This window comes from Micropterus salmoides, unplaced genomic scaffold (assembly GCF_014851395.1).
Source record: "Micropterus salmoides isolate LMB-PRFRI ecotype aquatic unplaced genomic scaffold, ASM1485139v1 Ms_hic_scaffold_1, whole genome shotgun sequence".
NCBI classification, from domain to species: Eukaryota; Metazoa; Chordata; class Actinopteri; order Centrarchiformes; family Centrarchidae; genus Micropterus; species Micropterus salmoides.
Window position 1 is genome coordinate 64781066 of NW_024040040.1, and position 23831 is coordinate 64804896.

At 38.5% G+C, this 23831-nt stretch overlaps 1 protein-coding gene across 1 annotated transcript; it reads left to right on the forward strand.

Moving 5' to 3' along the window:
• The first annotated feature begins 2233 nt into the window (after positions 1–2233).
• On the forward strand, positions 2234–22912 carry col9a1a (collagen, type IX, alpha 1a). Its single transcript, XM_038711959.1, has 32 exons — positions 2234–2436; positions 3365–3439; positions 4247–4285; positions 4392–4454; positions 6541–6594; positions 6757–6792; positions 7370–7393; positions 8132–8185; positions 8378–8431; positions 9407–9439; positions 9986–10042; positions 10192–10245; positions 10464–10517; positions 10654–10707; positions 11136–11189; positions 11287–11340; positions 11863–11916; positions 12086–12139; positions 12280–12333; positions 12436–12480; positions 12622–12675; positions 12898–12951; positions 13873–13926; positions 15736–15807; positions 17042–17077; positions 17185–17229; positions 17509–17541; positions 18174–18320; positions 18594–18648; positions 19391–19579; positions 21032–21109; positions 22076–22912. Exons 1-32 carry the CDS (start codon positions 2362–2364, stop codon positions 22279–22281), a joined length of 2064 nt encoding a protein of 687 aa, XP_038567887.1. The 5' UTR covers positions 2234–2361; the 3' UTR covers positions 22282–22912.
• Positions 22913–23831: the final 919 nt, after the last annotated feature.

The following is a 23831-nucleotide window of genomic DNA, read 5'->3' on the forward strand; positions in this document are numbered from 1 at the left end:
CAATTGTGTATTGTAGATTCTAGCGCCACTCACTCGGCTGGAGTGTGGCAGGCAGGAGCACTTTTGGCACCAGCACCCAGTGGTGGTGGAAGAAATATTAAAATAATTTACTTAAATAAAACTAGCAATACCACAGTATAAGCTCCTGGTCCTACAATCAAATCTTCTTTTGAGTAAAAGTACAGCAACAAAATGTACTTAAAGTATCAAAAATAGGCTTAATGTGCTCATAATCAGTGTTGGGAAGGTTTTATTAGAAATGTAATAGGTTACCCTAATTAAAATGTTATAGTAGTTTCTTTTCTAAATCTCTAATGAATTTCTTCAACTGTTAACCATTTTTTAAAGACAGCTTGAGAGACAGTTTAACTTGCTGACGGGTGGCGCTGCAAATTCAAACATGAGAACCAATCAAAAGCATCAGAATAGCATGAAACTTTACTAAACGGCTGATTGGAAATGGCAAAGGAAGAAGGGTAAGGAAAAACATGCAAAGCAACAAAATGATTATTCTTTTGACAAAAAATATTCATGTGTGACGTACAGTGTAATCATGAACATTTTCATATATGAGTGAAAGTTAATTTGGCCTAGGCCTACTATTTTGTCCCCTATTTGGTTTTGATTAAATTACAAAACTATGTAACTAGTTACTCCCCAAAACTGCTTATAATACAAGGTATAAGGTAGATTTATTTATCATTTTACAACACAGGGTTGAATAATGAGATTAGGTTGTAGTTCCCTTTGTGTTACTCACAAAACAACCATTATATACAAAAATGAGATGAGTATGTAAATAGACTGGGGAAAGAAGCTGCTCTGTATTCTGCTGGTGCAACAGCAGATACTTCTGTATCTCTTGCTAGACAGCAGCAGGGCGAACAGGCTGTGGCTGGGTGGGTACTATCTTTCAGTGTCCTTTGGGCTCTGTGCAGGCGCCTCACCTCTCTGATATCACTGATGCTCGGTGGATAGGTCTTCAAGCTGCAGAACCCTCTGTTCCCTTCCACGCCAGTTTTTGTTTCCAGTCAGGATAACAAGAACGTGGCACAGGAAGTTATCTGTGATGTTGATTCCCAGGAACCTGAAACTGTTCACCTGCTCCACCTCAGCTTCACTGGTGTAGACAGGAGTGTGTGTCTTTACTTCCTTTTTCCAAAAAAAAGGTTAAAGACCAATGATGGTGGTGTTTGTTATGGCAGAAAATTTTGTCCTCTTACATTTAATCTTTTATGCATGTTCTTTTACTGTTATCCATCCATCCATCCATCCATCCATCCATCATCAACCCATTATCCTGCGTACAGGGTCGCGGGACTGTTATTATTATTACTATTATTATTACTAATTTTGTTATGGCTTATAGATATATATGTTTTGTCTTATCCTCCTGCTATATTCCTTATGTTAGTCTGTCCACATTTACTAGGGCTGTGAGATTGTTTTGGTGTTTTCCCCCTCTTGTTGTTCCTCTCCTGGAATGTTCATTCAAGGCCTAGAGGACCTCTGTTCCCCAAAACACAGAAACCTACACTGTGTTGATGACTGTGTTGAGTTTGCTGATCAGTTTCATGGGGAGATTGTGTTGAATGTTGAGCTGAAATCCACAAACAGCATTCTGATGTAGGTGTTGTTTTTCTCAAGGTGTGTGAGAGCTGAGTGGAGGGCAGGGGAGATGGTATCCTCGGTGGACCTGTTGGTTCTGAAAGCAAACTGGTGAGAGTCCAGACTGGCTGGGATGTTGTTCTTTATGTGCTGAAGAACCAGTTTAGCAAAGTAGTTAAAATGAGCTACATCTGAGCTACATTATTAAAATAATAATATAATAAGATAATATCAGATATAATAAACAGTGAAAGGGACCATTTTACTGCACCATGAGTACTTTTACTTTGGATACTTTAAGTACACTTTGCTGATAATACTTCCATACTTTTGAATTGCAGGACTTTTACCTACATTAAGACTTTTATTAATTCTTCCACCACTGACCTTTGATTACTTAAGTTGTCTCATCTTTCATATATTGTATCCTGAAGCCAGGTAAAGGCCAAAATCATACTTTTTTCTGTCGTGGTCAATTCCTACTGCACTTGAAGGCATCAAACATAAATCTTTTTTAAAGCAAAGGTAAGTACACCCTACCCTGTTCGTGCTGAGAAGCCCTCCTCCTCCTCCTCCTCCTCCTCCTGCAGAGCCTCAGCTTCTCATGAATAATCAGGACTTCCTAACATCCTCCCCTTCCAGCAGGCGGTGGGGTTTCAGAAAGGGGGGAAGAGTGACAGGTGGACCGTCCGTGAGCCCCGTCTAATCTGGGAAAAAAGGACTGTTAGCGTCTTCCTCGGCCCTGGGAAGACCATGGCTCTCTCCGGGATCTGTCGAGAGTCTTTGCTGGTGATTTTACTGCAAATCGTGCTGATTTGCTCTGCTCAGGTGAGATTATAGATGCTATTTCTGTTCTCCCCTTCATGTCACAGAGACAAATTAACATATTCCTGTAATATTCCTATAGATGCTTATAGCATGTTTGTGTTGCTCAGTGAGGTATTTTTTAGAGAACTTACTGTGTTTTATAGTGTTTTTTCCCTTATGTATCCTAATAATATAATAAGTAAAGAATCTGAGGTGTCTGTATAATTCTTAAGTTTATATCTTAACTATATGTTGTATTATTTTGTATCTCCTATGAGATCATACTTTACATTCCCATAGGCACTTTCAGCTTATTTGTGTTGCTCAGTAATGAGTAGACATTGTTGTACCTTACTCTACTTTTAGCACTTATTTTTCACTATTTCCTACCACATTGTCACTATGAAAGCTAACAATGTGAGCTGGTAAAGTGAGATACTCATACTTTAATGCACTTTAATAACACAACAATGTCTATTGGTATTACAAAGTGTCATTGTCTGAGCTAGTTAGAGAATCAGTATGAGGCATGTGAATGTTGAAAGTGGGTGAGTTGAAGGTGTGACTCATATTTTTTTCCAGCAAAATGTATAGATGTATGCTCTTATAATCAACATTATTTACAAAAGACTTCAATGTTTTATGAAGTTTATCCCAAACACTGGTCCTAACTGTGGGCCATTCATCCCAGTGTGCACACCTGGCACCAATAAGGTCCAGACAGCAGCAGTAATCTGAACACATGCAGTTACTTAGGCGATATAATGGGACTAAAATGGGAATCCAGGTTTAGTTTCATGACCTTTCCCCTCATATCACCCAAACAATAAGACTCTGTGTAAGCTGCCCTTCACACCACCAGCAGCAGCAGCAGCAGCACTAGATGATATTTAGAGATGAATTTCAGTGAGTAAAAAAGTGAAAACTGATTTTTGTGTTTATTCTACAGAGGGGCCTGGTCGGTCCCAGAGGCCCCGCGGGGCCGCCTGGAGTGGCTGGTGTGCCCGGAGTGGACGGCATTGATGTAAGTCACTGTTTCGTCTCTTCTCAACAGTTTTCAGCTGTGGCTCAGTTCATTTCTGGGTTAATCAGCTCAGTGAAGCAGGATTTCACTGGTTTACACAAGAAGGAGAAAAAACACCAGCAAATATATAAAGGTTCTTACATGACTTCAATACCTTCACTTTCACTGTAAAAAGTGATGTTACACTTTAAAAACCAAGTTCTACTCTCAGATTAATTGACCTGAAAAGTGTTGAGTATGCAAAAAGCCACTCACTTGCTCAAAACAGAGCAGATGGGATGTAAAACTACAGTAAGGTCAGTTTTAACTAAAAGTTTAAATGCACAATGGGCTGAAAAATACCACAACCCAATAAACTTATATATGTATCATGTTCACATAGAAAAAGGACCACAGCCAGGATTTTAGAAATACTGAAATCATGAGTTCAAGCTCCCGCCCAGAGTATCAAATGCAAAAGGTCTAAATGCTGCATCAAAGCCCTCCTCACACTTTCAGAGAAACAATTTTGGTGGGACAAAGTATTTTAGCCTGAAAGTAGATACAGTCTAAACGTGTTGAGTCTGAAAATACTGGAATCAGGCTATAAAATATCCACCATGGATTAGACTTTTTTAAATTGCAGAATTTAATGCCAGATTAGAACAAAAAAATCAAATTCCCAGAAAATACAAATGGACACAACCCCACTGTCCCCAATGGTACCTAAGGGTGTGTGCAGCAAGCAAAGTCTTCTCATAATTAATGCATTTTTCATTTAAATAGAATTATTGTCAACATCTGAACATGTTCTTCATGTATCTTCAGGGCGACAGAGGAGAAGACTCCACAGTGACTGGCGGACCAGTAAGTGATTTCTGCTTAGACATGCAGAAGTGTTTAATGGATGTTGACTTTGGGATTAATTTACCCAAATAAACAGTGTTAACGTGAGGTGAACCTCTGCTTCCAGGGCCCTGATGGTGATAATGGCAAAGACGGAGTTGCTGGAGCTCCAGGCCTTCCAGGCGCAGATGTAAGTAAAACAACATGTTAATTAATGTTAAGATAGTGGAGTTTAACGTTAGACACAGAGTGGTGTGATGTACCAGACACATTTTACAGCTGACGGAAGATTCTATTGAACTTTAAACCCACCAGCTGCTTTAATACAGTGGATAAAAGTCATTCTCAGCCCTGCAGGTTAAACTCTCCAACAAGAGGATGTATTGAATATCTGTAAGATCTGAGCTGGAGGACTTGAGACATTCAGATCTGCTGCTGTGTGAGCAGTTTGTCTTGGCTTCCAGTTAGTAAAACGGTGCAGGAAAAAGGTTCCCTGAATAAATCAATCTGGCTATTTAGGGGAGAGTCTCAAGTAGCTTCCTGACAGAAACAGGGGTCTTTTTGTGTCCGATTGAGGGGTGTGCAGAGGGATCGGCTGCCCAGAGATGGCTGGCAGGAAAGAACCGTGTGTTGGGAAAGGTGGTGCAGAATGGACTCAGTGTGTTTGCTGTCTGCTGTGGTGACGGTGCTGAGAACAGACCGGCAGATTCAGAGTTTCATATGGACAGAGGCAAAGAAACAACTTAAAGTGCTCCTAGTACTTCGTTGTACTATCAAAGTGGAGCTGAAGAGACATCAGGTTCTATACCTACAGTAATATAAAATAGACCAGACGGCAATGCACGAAGAAGAAAGGTTGTGTTTTGGATGTGTCTTTCTGGAAACATGAGAACACAACATCATTTCTTTTTTTTGAGAAGAGTGTCTACTTTTTGCTGATTGACTGGTTTTAGGTGTCTTCGGTTCCCTTCGCTTACAGAAGTCTTCGAGCAGGTGGAGAGTTTTTTAAAGGGGTTGTTATTGATGGATGCAGAGGACAAGACACATGCCTTTGTTGTGAGAGAGGGTTCGATTCCCCTGAGCAAGATGCTTAACTCCAAGTTGCTCCAGATGCGTGCATATGTAGCAATTGTATGTCACTTTGGATTAAAGCATCAGCTAAATGAATAAATGTATTTATGGAGGCTATATGTGAGGGGAGGAGCTAAAGGAAGGAGGGCCACACCTACTCCTGATTTTGAGTCTCCAAAGATACATATTGTGGTTTAAGGGAATTTAAATTTTACAGCTTTTTTATCAATCAATCAATTCTGATATTATTCTCACCAAATGTAATAGTGAGATATGGGAGTGCTGTGAGAAGCAGAGGCAGTTTGTCTCTTAGATGTTGTGAAGAAATATCCAGGTTAGCCAAACATATTTGGAAGAGAAAACAGCCCTTTACAGTTTACAGACCGACCTGGTTTCCACTGTACTTTCAGTGGTTGCATTCCTTTTCGGGTTTACTTGCAAATAAAGCAATCTGCATGGGCCTGAAACTGAGACCCCAACCTGGCCTGTACCCACGTCTACGTCACGGATCTGGCCCAACTAAACTCAGCTGCTGCTGCCAAACCTGAAGCTAACCCGAGAGAAGCTGTATTTTTCCTATATTTCATTCATTACTGATTGATCGTTTTCCAGGCGAATGTTAGTTCACATTAGTTAAACTCTGCCTTCTCACTTTGCATTATGTAACTGCAACACATGACACACATGGACATGAACATGACCCAAAACTCGATACTTTGGGCCATTCCTTCAGGTTCAGGTCAGGCAGAACAACTCTAAAAGAAGTCGTTTGATAATCTGGTCTGCCCTATCTGGCTTTGTTATAGCTTTTGTTTATTGCAGTGTTCCTAGAAATTACTTCGGAGGGTACGATTATTATTAACCGACGGATACAAAGATCAAAACGATGAAAATAAGACCCAGATGATGAATATTGGTTTTCCTTTAAATTGCTCATGACATGCTATTTCAGGTCTAGTTTCATTCACAGTCAAGAGTCTGTACATTTTCATTTGTTTGCACATAAATAGCAATAACAAAATCATGTGAGAGTGATGAACAATATCAGTATGTGGACTTAAATTTTTGTTAACATTGGTTTGTCCCAATTATTCATTTAAAACGTTCTTAATTGTACAACAACATATTTTATTGTATTTTATTGTATTTTAAGCATTGTTTTCATCAGGTAAAGTTGTTTTTAAAGGATTTGGTCATCTTTGTAGGGACCTGTTGGACCTCCTGGAGATCCAGGCCCAGTGGGTCTAAAGGGGGGAAAAGTAAGTTCATTATTATTTTGTTGAATTAATTACCTATTGAAATGTCAGGGCTAATTCTCACACTCTGTTTGCAATGTATGATTTTATAAATATTGTTATTCCTGTGGTACTCTGACATTTCTGATGTCAGATTTAACATTTCTGTTCTTGTTTGTTTGTCAGGGAGATCCAGGGGCACGCGGGCCTCCTGGGGAGCCTGTAAGTACAAATATTCACCTGAATTACATTTACATTCATGTTTTCACAATATTCAGATTAGATCAGTAGTGCAGATATGTGAAGGTGTTAGGATACATATTTAAGGGTAAAATGCACAATAATATGATTTGTACTTATTTCTGTTTATGATAAACTGCTCAGTAAAGAACTGATATCATGTGAAGAAAACAGTATCAGACTTATTTTCACCTGATGTGCTATAAGTTACATAATTCTGTACATATACAAGTTCAGGTGTGCCTGCTTTTTTAATTAATTATAAAAAATATATATACATGTCAAGATATAAAGCAAATGTATGTAAAAATACTTAATACTTAATAATATATTATCCCTAGTCGTAAATATTATTTATTATTATTTTATATTGCATAGTTAAACTCTACACTGATATTGTCTGCACAAATAAAAAAGAAAAAGAATAAATAAATATGTTAACTTATGATGCATTTAGCGCCCTCTTTGAACACTAACAACACTGTGCATCTCATTATTGATTTCTGTTGACCAGTCAGTCTCCGTCTGACACTGACAATCTATGATTTCTCTCTCACAGGGTGTAGGACCTGATGGGCTTGATGTGAGTACCTAAAATATCACATTTATACACTATGCTGTTAGCGTTAGAATATTCAGTTCAGGTTGATATTGGTAAGTTAAACATTGTGGTTACCAGCTCACTTTGATAGACTGTTGGCAGAGTTGCAGGCTGTGCCATGGTTACAGTAAATGTTGCTGATATTATTACCACAACCACAGCAGAGATATTGCAGGTCAATGGACAATGCAAACAAAAAGATTTACAGTAAAATGTATAAAGAAACTTGAATGTTCACCCACATGGCAAAAATAAACATGTCATCTCCTACAAATGAAGCCATTACTGTGAGATGTAATTTTCAGATGTAATTTTCATTCCATATAAGACAAAGATTGAAGAAAATTTTTTGAATGTGAAGCTCCTGTTTTAGACAAATTAGTGCCATTCTGAAGGCACATGATGTGCAATATCATATTCACATTATGGAGTTACATAACACCAAGCTGACCTCTTCTGTGATGTCTCGGTGTACTGACCACACCCAGAGTACACTCCTACATACTCCTGCAGGAAGGTGAGAACTTCAACCACCGGAGGTCAGCAACAAAAAGCTGGTGTTAAGTTACTCTTTTACAGGATTGTATTTACGTCATGTGTGTAGCATGGAGACCAGTGTTATAAATGATATACTGTACATTTTTTTTTAAATTTGTTACAGTGTTAGAAGCTTTATTGCAACAGATTTTTCAACAGAAGTTTGTTGCGGTTTATTAACAGGGTATTCCTGGTACAGACGGGCTGCCAGGTGAACTGGGAAAAGTTGGACCACCTGTGAGTACACTTATCATTTTAGTTATGTAAAGTTTGTCATGTTTACATTCAAGTAAACACTTTATCTATTTCTAAATGTTATAAGTACTTAAACATTAAGTAAAAGAACATAAGAAAAAAAAAAAAAGTATGTTGATATGAGTAACTATTGATAGTCTGTCACTGTATTAATACAGACTCTCTTTCTCACAGGGTGCGAGAGGCAAGAGAGGACAAGTGGGTCTTCCTGGTCCTGCTGGACCACGGGTAAATATCACAGTTTCTTTTGTATCACACCTTCTTTGTCCACTGCTGTGTTCAACACTATTGGGGAGACATCTTTTTAAAAGTAAAGGAAAAGTAATATGTTTTACTTTTATGGTGGCAAGTAAGTACTCATATTACTCATGTAAGGTTTAGCAGAGGTGTGGACTCAAAAAAGACTTTGACTTTAACACCAATGACTTGTGACTTTACTTGAGCCTTTCGTTTAAAATGCCCCTTTGCCACTGCACGGTACCAGCTCAACTCGCCTCGACTCTACTCGTCTTTTTTGGTTTTCCATCGGGGAAAAGTTTTACTTGTACCTGGTACCTGGTACTTTTTTCCGTATCACCTCAGTCACCTTTGTGAAAACACAGCCGACTACTGGTCATTGCACGGGCCGGACAGAGGCCAGCAACAGAGAGATTTATATTTTACAGTTTTTATTTGTTATTTCTAAATCTGCTTCTGAGAAGTTTTGAGATAGAAATCAACTGTGTAGATTTTAAATATTGACAGTTTTACAAAAAGTGTTGGCTGATGAAAACTGACTTGATGCTCTCCCCAAGCCCAAATATAAATTATATTTAAAAAACTGTGTGCAGGGCATCAACACATGACTTTTGTTGTGTGAAATTGCTCCTCTGACTTTTTTCTGTAGACGTTAAGGCTTTATTCAATAGTTTTTTCATTTTTAACTCTTGTTTAAAATATGAAATGGTAATAAATTTGATATAGAGCACATTATGACTTGTTTAGGACTCGTAACTCAAAGTTTAGGACTTGAGACTCATCGGTCTGACGCGCCTGTCTCAGACTGAGACTTGAGACTTACTTGTGACTTGGAAAACAATGACTTGTTCTCTGAGTTTTAGTGTAATGTGTTTCTTGTACGTTCATAAAAAGGTATATGCTGGAAAAAACACCCTGAATAATTTCAAGTTTATTTAAGCTTAACCAAATTGTGATTTTCTCTAGGGTCCTCCAGGCATATACCAAGGCGAGGAACTGGTAAGCTTGATCCCAAATTACATTATTTACAACCATTTCAAAACTGCTTTCTGCCTTTACAATTATAACTCCCACAGACACTAGAACACAAAATACTTTGTATGATGTGAAACATGCTACAAATGCAAGACTGTTCAGGATGATTCAAAACTGATAGGAAGACAATATTAATCTAAAACACAGAATAGAACAAGAAACCCAGCTGATTGGCTCACATAGTACCACAAGAATTAGAATCACTGAATCATGCTTTAAGGGACCATAATTGTGTTTTACTTTTACCATCTGTCAGCATTCAATGAAAAATTCTCTTTTTTTTTGTGGACTGAATGTAGGGGCTGTTGTGTTCACGTACTCGTAGAAAAGCTCCAACATCTGAGACTTGAGAAATAATTACGTAAAGTACAAACAATTTGTAGTAAATAGGCAAGACATAAATACTTTTGTTCATTTGCTCTTGCTGGTCGGGACAGGGGTCACTGTCAGTAGAGCCCCCTAGTGGCAGGGCTCTTCCATGACCTCAAATTAGGTTGTTGTGTTTTTCAGTGTCCCAACGCCTGCCCCTCTGGTCTGCATGGACATTCTGGTCTCCCCGGCATGAAAGTAAGGGAAATTTCACTGATGTAATTTTCTCTCTGGGACATTGACTACCATTAAATAATTTAATATTTTTAATTTCACCTTAGCTTGAGCTGTTCAGTAAAACTAAATGCAATTCCTAAATAAAAGTAACTTGTTGATTCTGCCTACAGGGCCACAAAGGGGTTAAAGGTGAATCTGGAGAGCCCGGAAGGCAAGGACACAAGGTAACATCTTTTCTTTTCCACTGTGCAGCCTCTATGATCTATTCCTTTAACAGATGACATGCAAACATATTTTTAAGAATTAAACACAGTATGCTGCTTATTGACATAAATGTTTGAAATTGAGACAGTTTCTTGTCCACAGTTTTCTCTGCAGGTTTTGCAAAACTAAAAATAGATTTAAAACATTAAATATTATATTGTGTTACATTCTCTTTCAGGGAGAGGAGGGCGAACAAGGGCCGCCGGGTGAAGTTGGAGCACAAGGACTACCAGTAAAATACTTTCCCATTCTCTCTATGAATGTTCTCTCCACATCAAGCCTGCTTCAAATGACATGACTCCTCACAGTCAAACATATTAACATGGGACATTTGTGTCTCTTTTCCTCTATCCGCTGAGTAATTTTAGGGCCCTGGTGGAGCAAGAGGCCTCCCAGGAATAATGGGCTCCAAAGGGGACAGGGTAAGGGGTCACACATGCTGCACACGAGTTTCATGGCTTTGTAAAACAATATAAAAAATGGCTGAGCGAGATACATGCTGACCGACTGCAAACATAGTCACAAAATATAGTCAGAGAGCATTAAAACATAAATAAATCTACAAAGTTCTTTTTTTGTTTGTTTGTTTTTTTAAATAACTGTAAATCTCTAATGTTCAAAACTCATTCATTTTCTTCTGATGCAAACAAAAGCCATCATCAGTCAACACTATAAGTCAACTGTCTGATCTAATGACTGCATCTACAATGTCTGCACTGAAACAGTAACCATGTACACTTTGTTGTTTGTGTTGATATATATTGATTAAATTTGTACCTTACAATTACAAAAATCAGATGTTAAAAACAGTACAACACTAACCACAGCAATTTCCCATCTCCACAAACAGGGGCCTCGAGGAATAGCTGGCGAAGCAGGACCTCGTGGAATCCAGGGTGCCCTAGTGAGTACCCATCTTTGTTTGTCACCACTGTTGACCGGCCACACTGCCTTGTTATTTATTAACCAAAATACTGATTAAAACTGATGACATTTTTTAGGGCGATCCAGGCCAAAGAGGAGCCATAGGTGAGCTCGGGCCAACGGGAGTGCAGGTGAGATCTTAAACACAAATCAGACCAAAAACAACAGTGGCACAATTTAGCCGCTGTCAACACAAGTAGTTCACATTATACACTTGTTGTTGTACACATGTTTTACTGTCTGGAAATATATAAACCGATTTTATGAGACTTACTCTCAACGTGTTCAATGATGTCATTGTGCTCTGTTTGTTTGCCTTGTGACACAGTTTCTCGTATGTCTGCGTCTTTTGTTTCTCCTCCCAATGACTCATGTCAGGGGTCTGAGACTGTGGTCCTCCCTTCAGACAAAGCTTGGAAAAGGCGCCTGCCTCACACCCCCTTAGTTTATCTGCTTAGTTCTGTCGATTTCTGGATGCCCATTGGATCGTGACTGTATGATCTCATAGACACTCAACAATTGAGCCAAGACAGCCTAATATTGCTGTTTGACAACTGAGAAAGTTGGAGGGGAGGCCCGCCTTCCACTGTGTTTTGTAATTTGCGTTATAATAAATTTAACTTGTTTCAGTTTCCTTCTTTGTTTCTTAATAGGGGGATCGAGGTCCACCTGGAATCAGAGGAGTGCCAGGGCCAAAAGGAGAGCCTGTGAGTCCTGCTTCATCTTATCAATCAATAAATCCCCCTTCCTATCTAACTGTTGTCCATCTGCTTTCCTGTACACATAGCCACCTTTTTTTCAAACTCTGCTACATAACCACCAATTTCTAACTACCTTTTCCCCGTTGTGAATGTTGTTGATTTACCATGTCAACAGGGCCTCCCTGGTCCAGATGGCCGTGAGGGAATACCTGGGCTGCCAGCGACCAAGGTAACTTCTATCTATTTTCATAGTGTGTGAAAGTAATCGAGGGATTTGAGAAGCTTTTAGATAGAAAGTCTAAAAGCAGTCCTTAAAAAGAACTAGTCCTTTAGCATTTCCCCCTGACAGTTTGTTAATGTTGTTTTTAGGGTCTTCCAGGGAAAAGTGGAGCTCCAGGAGATGCTGGTCCACAAGGACTTCCTGTAAGTGTGACCTCAAAGGCATCCCCGATTTCATCATTAACAGTGTGAGGTTTGCCCTTTTGAGCTCAGATGCTGATGTTTGATACCATTTTCTTCATGTAGGGTGTACCAGGCTCTTATGGCCACAAAGGAGTCAGCGGCCCAAAGGTATGATCAAAATGTATACAATACTGAGTAACAGTAACATTAATATTAATAACAAATATTTCAACAACTAATACTATTGCTGATGGCCTTATCTAGATGTTATGTGATTTCACGGCACTGTTTTTCTCTATTTGTCACCAGGGTGTCACAGGTGATCCAGGTGTTGTAGGACTGATGGGGTCACCAGGAAAACAAGTAAGTTTGAAGCAAGTTGAAACACATGCATTGTGTTACAATAAAATGAATTTACTTATAAAGCACGTTAACCACATTAATCTGCCATTAATTTAGTCTACATCTATAATCGTTTGAGGTATTTTAAGGATTGGGACATTTCCTCAACTCACAAAATAATCAATTAATCGATTTCGTGGAGCTCTGAGAATTATTTTGATTTGATGTCTTATTTGTTTTCAGGGCGAGCAAGGCGAGCAGGGAGAGGTGGGACCTGGCGGACCCAGAGGAGGACCAGTGAGTGAGCTTAAACTACATTTCACTTAAAAGCTACCAGATACAGTTTTTCTCCCTGAAAAAGGACATATATATATAGTCCTGCACTCCTCCCCATAACTTCACTTCGTGCCCCAGCCCCTGCCACTCATCCTGATGAGACACATGTGTCCCAGAAGCTTCCAAGGCAGACCTGACTGTCCCCAGTGTTTCTAACCCTGGCCCTGACTACTGAACCCAACCAGGACAGTCACAACCAGCTCACAAGCCCCAAAATGCCTTGAGTTAAATTACAGGCACAAGGTTTCTAGACAAATGAACAGAGTGCAGAAGACTGCATATTGTGGCCTGTGTTAACCTGATTAAAGTCTGATTATAGGATACTAATAAAACTAAACTGAGAAATGCACAAGATCACATAATTGATGAAAACCAGCCAGAACATGTTCAGTCTGCTGCAGAATTTTCATGTTTTCATCATGCATGATTGCAGATTCTACACCACTGCATCTACATCTAATATAATAAAATACAATATGGGTAACACATCTTGATGTCTGTGACTGTCCAGAAGGAAATTCACTTTGCAGAAGCTGGCACAGAAAACAAAAAACAAAAAACCTGCCAAATAAAAGCATTAAAGTTCTTTATGTGGCATGTTGTTTATAAAATAATTTACTGGAACTCTACATTAAATTATTATATTACTAATTACTATATACTATAGAGTAAAACACGTTTTTACTAACTTAATAATAAACAAAGAAGTCAAATATTCACAAAACTCATAGCCATCGGTCTGGGCAGCGTCGTAAGGCACGCTGATAGATCAGAAGCTAAAAACATGTGCAGCCGTGTATTAAAAATATTTCTTTCTATTGTGCTTTGATACATTTATTTGTCTATCTACCCATTTCTACCTTTTTCTTTTCTGTCTTTTAGGGTGAACGAGGGCCGAGAGGGCATGACGGGCCTGCAGGATTACCAGGAGCAAGGGTAAGACTTAAGAGTGTGTCTAATATCAACCCAACACCTTGACACCACACCACACCAATGACAGCTGCACAGGTGGAGGTGACAGGAGAGTTTAGTCAAAACAGGTTTTGCATTCACTGTGGGATGAACCTTCAACAACAGCTGGAAACATAGATAGACTGGATGTGGTTCAAAATTCGATCAGAGTCACGCAGTGTTCTGTGTGATTATCAAAATAATGTGTTTGTTTTAATGTGTACAGACTAAGGGAAAAGGCAGACCAGAAGTGAAAATGGTACATTTACTAGCAAAAACAGGTTTTAAAAATAAGCTGCTGTAGATATCTCCCTCTATCACAAATGGGCAGAACAACAATGAGTTTTTGTATTTTACAGGTAAAAGTGAAAAAAAAAAAAAATAATAGTTTGAACCAGGCAAGATCAATTTCTGAATACCCCATGTGTGGGAGCAACACAATATATTCATGTGATAATTATTGTGGATGGTGCACAACACATCCACAATAAAAGAAAGACTAAAGGAATATAATCAGAAGAGGAAGTGCTCTGCATGAAAGGAAGCCACATGTCTATTGGCTTTTTGTTCATATTAAATAAACAGATTCCAGCTCCAATAACAGAACACAGCATTGTCTTTTACATATATAAATAAGTAAATATAATAAATATTAAATAAAATCTGATCAATGTGCATATATATATATGTATACAGTAAATCATCAGTCATAGGTGCATACTGTATACTATATCGGCATTTAAGTACATTCTTTGATTTGCTATATATAATAATATCTGAACAAGTTCCAAAAAATAGACAATAAACTCCAAAAGTTATAGGCCCTAATCTGGTGCACAGAAAAGTCTTGAGAACTTAACAGAAAGGGTGTTGCCCCAGTACAGAACCCTGTGGTACTCCAAATATTAATTACAAAGTACACATCTATATGTTGAATCATGGTTTATGTTGTGTTATGTTATGCATATAGCAAAAAAGCTGGATCATGGCTGTATAGAAGCGTTATAAACATTCCTTTTACTGGTAAAACTAATAAAAACCTAGGAGGAAAACAACAGGATTATGGTAATACTGTTGTGGGAAAAGATGGATGAAAATGAGATCACGGATGGCTCGAGAAACAGTGAAAAATATCTTTTGATAAAGCAAAGACTATGGAAGCTTTCTGCTCTGTGCTGCTGCAAACCTCGGCTCTATCAAACTAAGAGATTAGGGGCTTGAAATACAAATCGAGCAATCTGTGTTCATAAATACTTTCTGAACGTATTATTCACTAAGATAAACCTTGTATCTTGGAACTGAAGCCTTTGGCCATGCTTTTATTAAAGAGTGGCAGGTCTTTATGAACTTCTGTCCCTGCAGTTAAGTCTCTAATCCGCCGGTGAGAGGGCATGAATGGCCCCTTGTTACAGAAATCTGAAGGCCCAAGGGGTTTTTCTGCAGATCAGGGGGGATTCAGGGCAGGAAAAGAAGCTGAGAAGCCCTGAAAGAGCTCTCTGTTCCCCAGGAATGCCTGAAACCCATCAGCCCACTGTACACCACAATCAGTACCCACACACACACCCATAAACATGGTTGGGGGGTTCTTCGGGGCCTTCCAGACTCACCTTTCAGATGATGTGAAGCTGGAAATGTTTGTATTTTTTCTGTGTATGCGGTCAGGTTAAGGTGGGGGCAACAGTACTTTTTCTAAGCTTCACACAGTCGGTCTTGTGTTATGACTCTCGAGTGTGCATGTGCGTATACATTCAACGTATTTTACACTTTTCTTTTTGTGTGTCTGTGTTTTAACAGGGACCCAAAGGCGATCCGGGCCTTCCAGGTCTACCTGGCCCTGCTGGTTATCTTGGCCAGAAGGGCGACAGGGTAAGACACACAAAATGACTATAATACATACACAGATTCCCTTTAAAAGTGAAGCCATGTGAGCTTAACAGCCAAAACCATCAGGAGTCAATCGATGCTAGATCATTGCCCTTCTCAAATGTTCCCTGGCCCAGATCATAGAAGAACTTTTGCAAATAAATAGTGTTGTTTAAACGCTTCACTCTAGTTAAAGTTCCACATCCAGATGTTAGATCTGTCCAAGGTTGAATTTGGGGTGGCGTTATGGTGGAAAACATCAAAACAGTCATACAGGTATAAATTGTCCACTTATAAAAGGTTTCAGAAAGCAAACAGGACACGTCAATCATGTGTGGTCTGAATTCAGCTACATACAGAGCAGAGAGGAAGTCTAATCAGCCAATCACCTGCAGGGGTGTAGTTTGTTTTTGTTTACAGGTGTAGTTTGTTTACAGAATGAATTTAAAGATTGAATCGTCACAACATATAAATCTGATTGATCTGCAGCAGCAAATACTTTAATCAAACTGACTGTCGGCTTTCTGGGGAAATTGCTGCAAACTTAATTAATGGATTTCACTGATTTTAAGTCTAACTGTTAAAATGAAGCTGTGAAAGCTTGAAATTGAGTTTTGATTTTTTTTTATTTAACCTTTATTTAACCAGGAAGACCCCTGAGATAAAGAAATCTCTTTTTCAAGGGAGACCTGAGCTAAAATAAATTCATTAATAAACTTAAGTGAAATTTTTGATTATAAATAAAAAAATATCAGGTTCCTTTCTGATGAAATTTCATAGTTCACTACAGTTTTGTGAGGTAGTTTTTCATTTAAGAGTCTTAGGTAGCAGCTCCGGTAGGGCCTCGGCCCCTTGTGCTCTCATGCCATTGTTTGGAGCATTTAGAAGCTAAAGAGCCAGATATTTCCCTCAGAGCTAGAGGAGAGAGAATATTGGACATTCATCAAGTGACCCAAAACTACTCTAAATGAATGACAAAGTTGCTCTGTAACTGCTGGAAGTATAAACAAGAAAGTCTTTCTCTCAAAGTTTTCTAATCAACTTAAATATGTCAATGTTGCGTTCACTTCTAGTCTCTGCTGCCTCCCAGTGGCATCACAAAATTTCTTTGATCTAACCAAATACCTATAACATGTGAAAAGGCCCTACTATATTATATTATGACCGCAAATGCGACAGAATTTTTATCATATAAAATGGTTTCTGATTATAAAATATTTATGTTCTTTTTTCTCAGGGTGCAGTCGGTCTTGATGGTCCAAAGGGAGAGCAGGTATGTTTCATATGTTGTAATATTACACCAGCTATATAAATCACAGATTACAGTGTTGAGTTGGAGCACATTAAGTGCCAAAAATCTGTCGTGCATCTTTATTTTAGGGACCTGCAGGTGCTGAAGGAACACCAGGAGAGACCGGAGAACTGGTGAGTGATTGACTACTGAAACACCTGCTTTTGCTTGTTTTCACGCAGACAGCAATATTTGTCTGTTGACGGATCAGCGTGAAACCAAAAGGTGAAATTCTGTCAAATTATTAAGATATTTAAAAAAAGATCTGGTACTATGAGGTGAAAAATGTGTCTGAAAATATAATTTCCTTTCAATGCAACAAAACTTCCCTACGCAGCATCACAGTTGAGAAAAACTTTGTATGCAACTATCTGTAGACGAACAATTACTTACGTATCTTGTCTTCCTTACAGGGTGAGCAAGGAGAAGAAGGAGAAAAAGGATCGGTACGTTCACCAAAACAAAGCATCATAACCATATCACATCACATTTTGATTCTGAAAAGGTCCTACTGTATGTCAGTGTGACTTCACAAGCTGTACTGATTTCTTTGGCATTGAAAAAAGAACACCCAGATGTGATGATCTGTCTGATACCTACTGTTGTTTACATTCTGCAACTGTTTAAAAAGCATAATCAGTTGCTTCACTGCAGTTAAGATTTAACTGTGAAGCAGCTACAGGACAATTGGAGTTTGCCATGATACAGTAAGTTGATGCTAAAGTCTGGATCTAGTCTCTTTTTTTGGCAGCAGATCAGTTAAACAGCAAAATTTCAAACAACAGCAACTCCTGAATGAGACCTTATCCTTCTTGTTTATGATCCCACCCCTGCTGCCCTTTGACCTCTGAGAGGATATTTATAATATAACTAAATACTGACTTTGCTGCTCTGCTCATCTTTGCTCTTACAAGCTGCCATGTCCCTGATCACATGACAGTCTAACAACAGATTAAATTAGATGTTCAGATTTGTTTCTCCACCTCTCACTGTGTTCCTGAGTTACCCATGTGCATACTATCTGTTGTAATCTAGTCATCCTAAACGTTAGCATCTACCTGCTGCTGTTGATTTACAGACAGGCCCACCAGGAGAGACGGGAAATAAAGGACCTGAGGGCAGCCGAGGACAGCAAGGGAAAGAGGGCAAGTCGGGCCAACCGGGACCACGCGGCATGCAGGGCGACATGGGGGTACCAGGCTTGCCAGGGGTGCAGGGACCAGCGGTGAGATGTTTTTATCTCTGAACTATTCTGTGACAGGTCTCTACTGAATCAAAGCTGTTTCTGGTCAACAGGGAGTGTTTGCCATTATTCAACAGAAAGTACAGGATATTGTTGGGAGTGATTTATCATTAAACATTAGTTTTATAGAATTAAATATATGCCTACTTGATTTGCTAAGGCAACAACCCAGGGCCTCGGTGCATGTGATGTTTGCCCATAATAATGCTGTAGGAACATATGGCTCATCCTTATCAACAATCTCTTTTTGTTCAGGGAAAATCACCAACAGATACACACATCAAACAAGTCTGCATGAGGGTAATGCAAGGTAAGTGTTTGTCATCTTCTTACCGAACTTACTCAGTTTGTGTTCTATATTTTCTGTGTGTTCTACCTATAAAATATGTTTTAATTGTTTGGCCATTAAGTGTTTTGTCCATGGTGAATCCTTAGTAATGTTATATGTTTAAAGTTGGATCAAGACGATAGACAGAGTAGAACAATATTCCAGGTTTTATGAGAAGAGTAAGGGGAGAATCAAGAGTTTAAGAGCTTGACAGGGACAGTGCGTATTGATACATATGACTGTAAGCGCAGGAGTGAGCCAAAAGGCTGTTTCTCATCCATAGTTTCACTCACACAAGCAGTAATGCTGGTGATTATTTAAACAATATCTGACTTTGTGATTTGACCAAAAGGTGAAACTTTTCCCACACTGTACAAGGACACTGATGATTAAAGGGTCAACCAAAATACAAATACGCATATTTTCTAAGTTAACATAAGTAGAAAGTAATAAAATAATTTTAGTTTTAGTGGTGCAGGGTTTGAGATATGGATCTCTGAGCTTTCTACCACCACTTCAACACAACAGAGGTAAATTGAATTGAATTTGTGGTGCTCACAGCCTGGGAAAATATATATTTTTTTAAACTAAAGCAACACGTCTTTTCAGTATTACTCTGAGACCACATAAAAGCTGTAAACAACATATACTGCATCTTTAAATTTGCTCTGGGCAAGTGCCATCTTATAAATATAAACGTCAAACATGTCCTCCTGTGTCACAGAGCAGCTGGCCCAGCTAGCAGCTAGCCTGAGCAGGCCTGAGTCAGGCATCTCTGGGCTACCTGGTCCCCCCGGCCCGCCTGGACCTCCAGGCCCCACAGGAGAGAACGGTTTCCCCGGACACAGTGGATCGCGAGGGCTGCCCGGGCTGAAGGGTCCAGCTGGGGTAATGGGTCGCAAAGGAATCAAAGGTGAGATTCAGATTAGCAGCTCTACGGCCACATGACTACTAGGTTGTGACTGTCTGGGAAATAAACGTGAAGAATGAATGAATCAATGAGAATTTACTGTGAAAGTGCTGATAAAACCAATACTAGCAACACATCCCAAATGATGCATGATCTGTCAATGATTTCTGAGCCTTAATATCATCATAAGGGAACAATCATTTTCCATTTCTCCACCAAGTCACTGACTTTTAATGGAAAACAATTTGTTTTGTATTTCAAGACAGAAGTTCAAAGTTTTCCTATTGACTTTGGTGCAGCATCCAGTGGTCATCTGAAGAGCTTAAAACTTGAGATACTTTAGTGCCAGTGGTGGAAGAAGTCTTTAGATCCTTTACTTAGTAAAAGTACTAATACCACAATACAAGTAAAAGTCCTGCATTCAAATCTTAAGTAAACGTAAACTACTTAAGTAAACGTATTTAAGCGTTATCAGCAAAATGTACTTTTCAGAGTTGTACTATTATATCTGATGCTTCTGGATTAATGTTACTGCTGCTTTAGTATGTTGCATTTTACGGCTGTAGATATTTAAGGTTGAGCTCATTTTAACAACTTTATATCCTGTTGGGTAGTTTAAAGTTAAACTTTTTGTGAGCTCAGAGAAACAGCCCTGTTTTGTGACGATGCGTTTTCCAGCTGATCCAAGGCAGGTGTAAAACTTTTATTTAGGTTAAGAAGAAGGAGGATTTTCTCAATCCATAAGGCAATACTTCACTTTCACCACAGTTCACTAGCTTTAACTGTTATTTGTTGTTGCTTCTTAGTTCTGTGGTCTGGCATTGTATATTTTGAAAACATGATGTAAAGCCCGGATGTCGTGGATGGAGTCTGAGCTACTGATGCATTGCTCTGACATAATAATTACCTTATTATTAAGTGGATCAGGTTATCAGCCAGACATATCGGTCCATATTTAACAGTTTCTTTGTCCTTTTGAGAGTTTTATTAGTTGCCTGATGTTTAAGTCAAGTCAGTTTTATTTACATAGTCCAGTATCACAAATCACAAATTTGCCTCAAAGGGCATTTCAGGGGCTTTTCTCAGTAAAGTGAGATATATGGGTTTATAATTGGGGAAAAACAGAGCACTGCTATGGGATCTGCACTCAGATACCCTGGTTTGAGGTATTGGAATTGGTACTCAGAGAGAAAAAGTCATATTGGTACACCCTTAGAATCTGTACATCTTTAAATAAAATTATAGTAAAGCTAAAGATGTATTGGTAAGTTGACTATCGTTTTTTAGTGTATGTGTTCTTATTTATATCCTGTTCTATGGCCCACTTCCCCCTCAGAGACCAATCAAGTTCATCTTAATGTTAATGAAGGAACAGATGAGGTGTGAAGTCTGAGCTTGAACTTCAGCTAAATATAGTAACTTAAATTATGTGATAATTATGTTTCCTCTATGCAGGTGACCAAGGTGACAAAGGAGACAGAGGACCCACAGTGATAGGACCCAAAGGAGCACCAGGATCCCCCGGTCTAACAGGTAAATGACAAGTATGACTAATAAATCTGAATTTAGAACAAATGTCCTCAATTTCTGACTCTGATGCATCTAAATCAAACACTCGGCATTATTCAATAAACAGCATAAAGACTACTATTATCTGTATGATAAAACTACTATTATCAATATGATAATTTTCATCATCTCATCAACTCAAGGAAGAAAACATTGATTTGGAGGTGTGGGGTGATCTGTAATTTAGAATATACCAGGTGTATTCTCACTTTGACAAACCCTGTTTAGTACTGCTTTAATAACTACATAATTCAAAACATGTATGACAAAACATCTATATTTTAAATCAGCATTGTTCAAAATTCTTCTAGTGCTTCTACTGATTTTCTACTTTTTATTATAGTCCTGATACGATAACTAAGTTCCAGCAATGAGACCACAACTATTACCCTTCAAATGTTTTATGTTGTATTAACACAAGCAGCCATACAAGAACTTTACCTGCCTTTAAACTAATAAAATTACAGAACTGATAAAAACTGAATTTAAACCAGGAACTGTTGCATTAAAGATGTAGTTAACAAGACTACAAATCTGACAGTAGTTGATTACTTGGTGCTACGAACACATTTCAGTCTTTACCAATTAGTTTCATTTGTAGGCCTGTAGATATCAATACATTTTACAAAAGCAGATTCTTTACATAGTTATGTACTGGTTAAACTGGAAATGATTTATTCAGATTAGGGAGAGCTTCTAAAAGAGGAATTACTATAATCTAAAGAGTGTACATCATTTTAGTGATTAACAGATACAAAAGCTAGAGAACTCACTCAAAAAGTATTTCCAACTATTACAGAAAGAAAATCCCAACATGGCTTCTAATTCTCTAAACTCATGAACTTAAGAAAATATTTGTTATTCAGTGTTTTGCTCAAGGGCACTTCAGCAGGGCAAACAAAAAAAAACCTGTTTAACTTCTTCTCTCAGGTGAACCCGGTCGTCCGGCTTACGGCAAAGATGGTCGTGACGGAGAAAGGGGACCCCGTGGTATTCCCGGTGCAATCGGCGTCCCTGGGCCTCCCGGTTCTGCCGGTATGAATGGTTACTGTGAGTCGTCACAGTGCGTCCTGCCCATGGTGGCGTCGCCTGTTTCTGCAAAGGACTCCAGCATGAAGGGCCCCAATGAGATGTGAAGAAGGGCCGGAGCAGAAAAGTGAGAGACTGGAGGAGAAACAAGAACTCCATGGAAGATTTGTCCATTTGGGTTTTGTCACTTGGTTTGTATGTTTGTCTTTTTTTTTTTTTTAATTTGGTCCTCTCATTTGGAAAGTAATTTTGTTCTCTTGAAGCCATCTTTGTGGTTATAAACTGACATGAAGGTGGACAATGAACAGCACACCTCACTTTTTTGAAACTCCTTTCCATAAAAAGTTTCATTTTACCTCAATTTTGCCATCTCTGTACTGTAAAAATTTGAGAAATGAAGAACTCGCTGAAATATGTACAAACCCAACGGCCCCATTTCTATCTGAGCATCAACGAGGCAAGTCTGAACGTTTTTCTGTATGTTTATGTAAATGTGTCAATACGCAAATTATACTGCTGGAAGACGTACATGCTGTTTGTGAGTATCTTTGTTGTTTATCCACTTAAATCCCCCTGTGCCTTTTCCTCTAAATGTAGGATATATTTGATCTCTCTCATGACAGCTGTTGTTTTTGTGATTGAAGGGCGGCAGTTTTATATGACTTTTTATTTATTATATCAAGGTTCAAAGTGACATCTTCGAGTTGTACAAAGGAGGAAATAAACACATTTTGATAACCTCTTGCATGTTTTGTATGCACTAGTAGCCTACCAGTAACTACCAAGAGGTGATTTAAATTAAAACTGAATTCCTATAATCAACAGCTTTAAGACCAACCAAAGCTGAAAAAACTGGTGTGAAGATAAAACATGCAGTTTTCAGACAAAAGCTGACATTAAATCAGTCAATTAATTTTATTTTTATCAGGTGAGCCACATGTGTTTATGGTGTAACATCAATAAGATTAGATTTGATTCTTTCAGAAGATTTATTCTGCCCACACTTGAATTTCATTGGATACTTCCAAAACATATATAAAAGAAAGAAAGTTAATTAAGTCAGTCTGCAATGATTATATACAGTTAAACCAAGACACTACAATACCAATAACATTTTATAGGTAAATTTATGGTAAGTTTGAGCAATTGGACAGCAGAAGCTCAATGTGTCTATGTGATCATTTATAACAGCTTATATGATTTACACTCCTCCTGAGTAGCTCACAAAGTATATTTATATTCAGCTATTCGATACCAAGCTTTTTAGCAGTGTAAACAGTACACAGGTTATTCATTGAAAAGAAACTTGAATGTGTCATTCATTTATTATTTATCTGATTAAAAATGATGGCTAACACCTCTAGTATATCAGAGATGACTGACAAAGACCTACATAAGTATGTGTTTCACTCAAGGTTTTCATGTGAATGGCACAGCTCTCTGTGTGCCTGAATCTATACAGTGAAATCAAACCAAATGCCATTATTTAACTCGAATAAACCAGGTTCAGTGGATCATCTTGTCAGGTCGCAGTTAAGGGAAAGCCGATGCAGACTCATCAAAACCAAAAAGTCATCAGAAATACAGCAAGAAGAGTTGGGGATGAAGGTATGTTTCAAAAAGACCACAAGGGGGCGAACCGCAGGGTGGCAGCCAT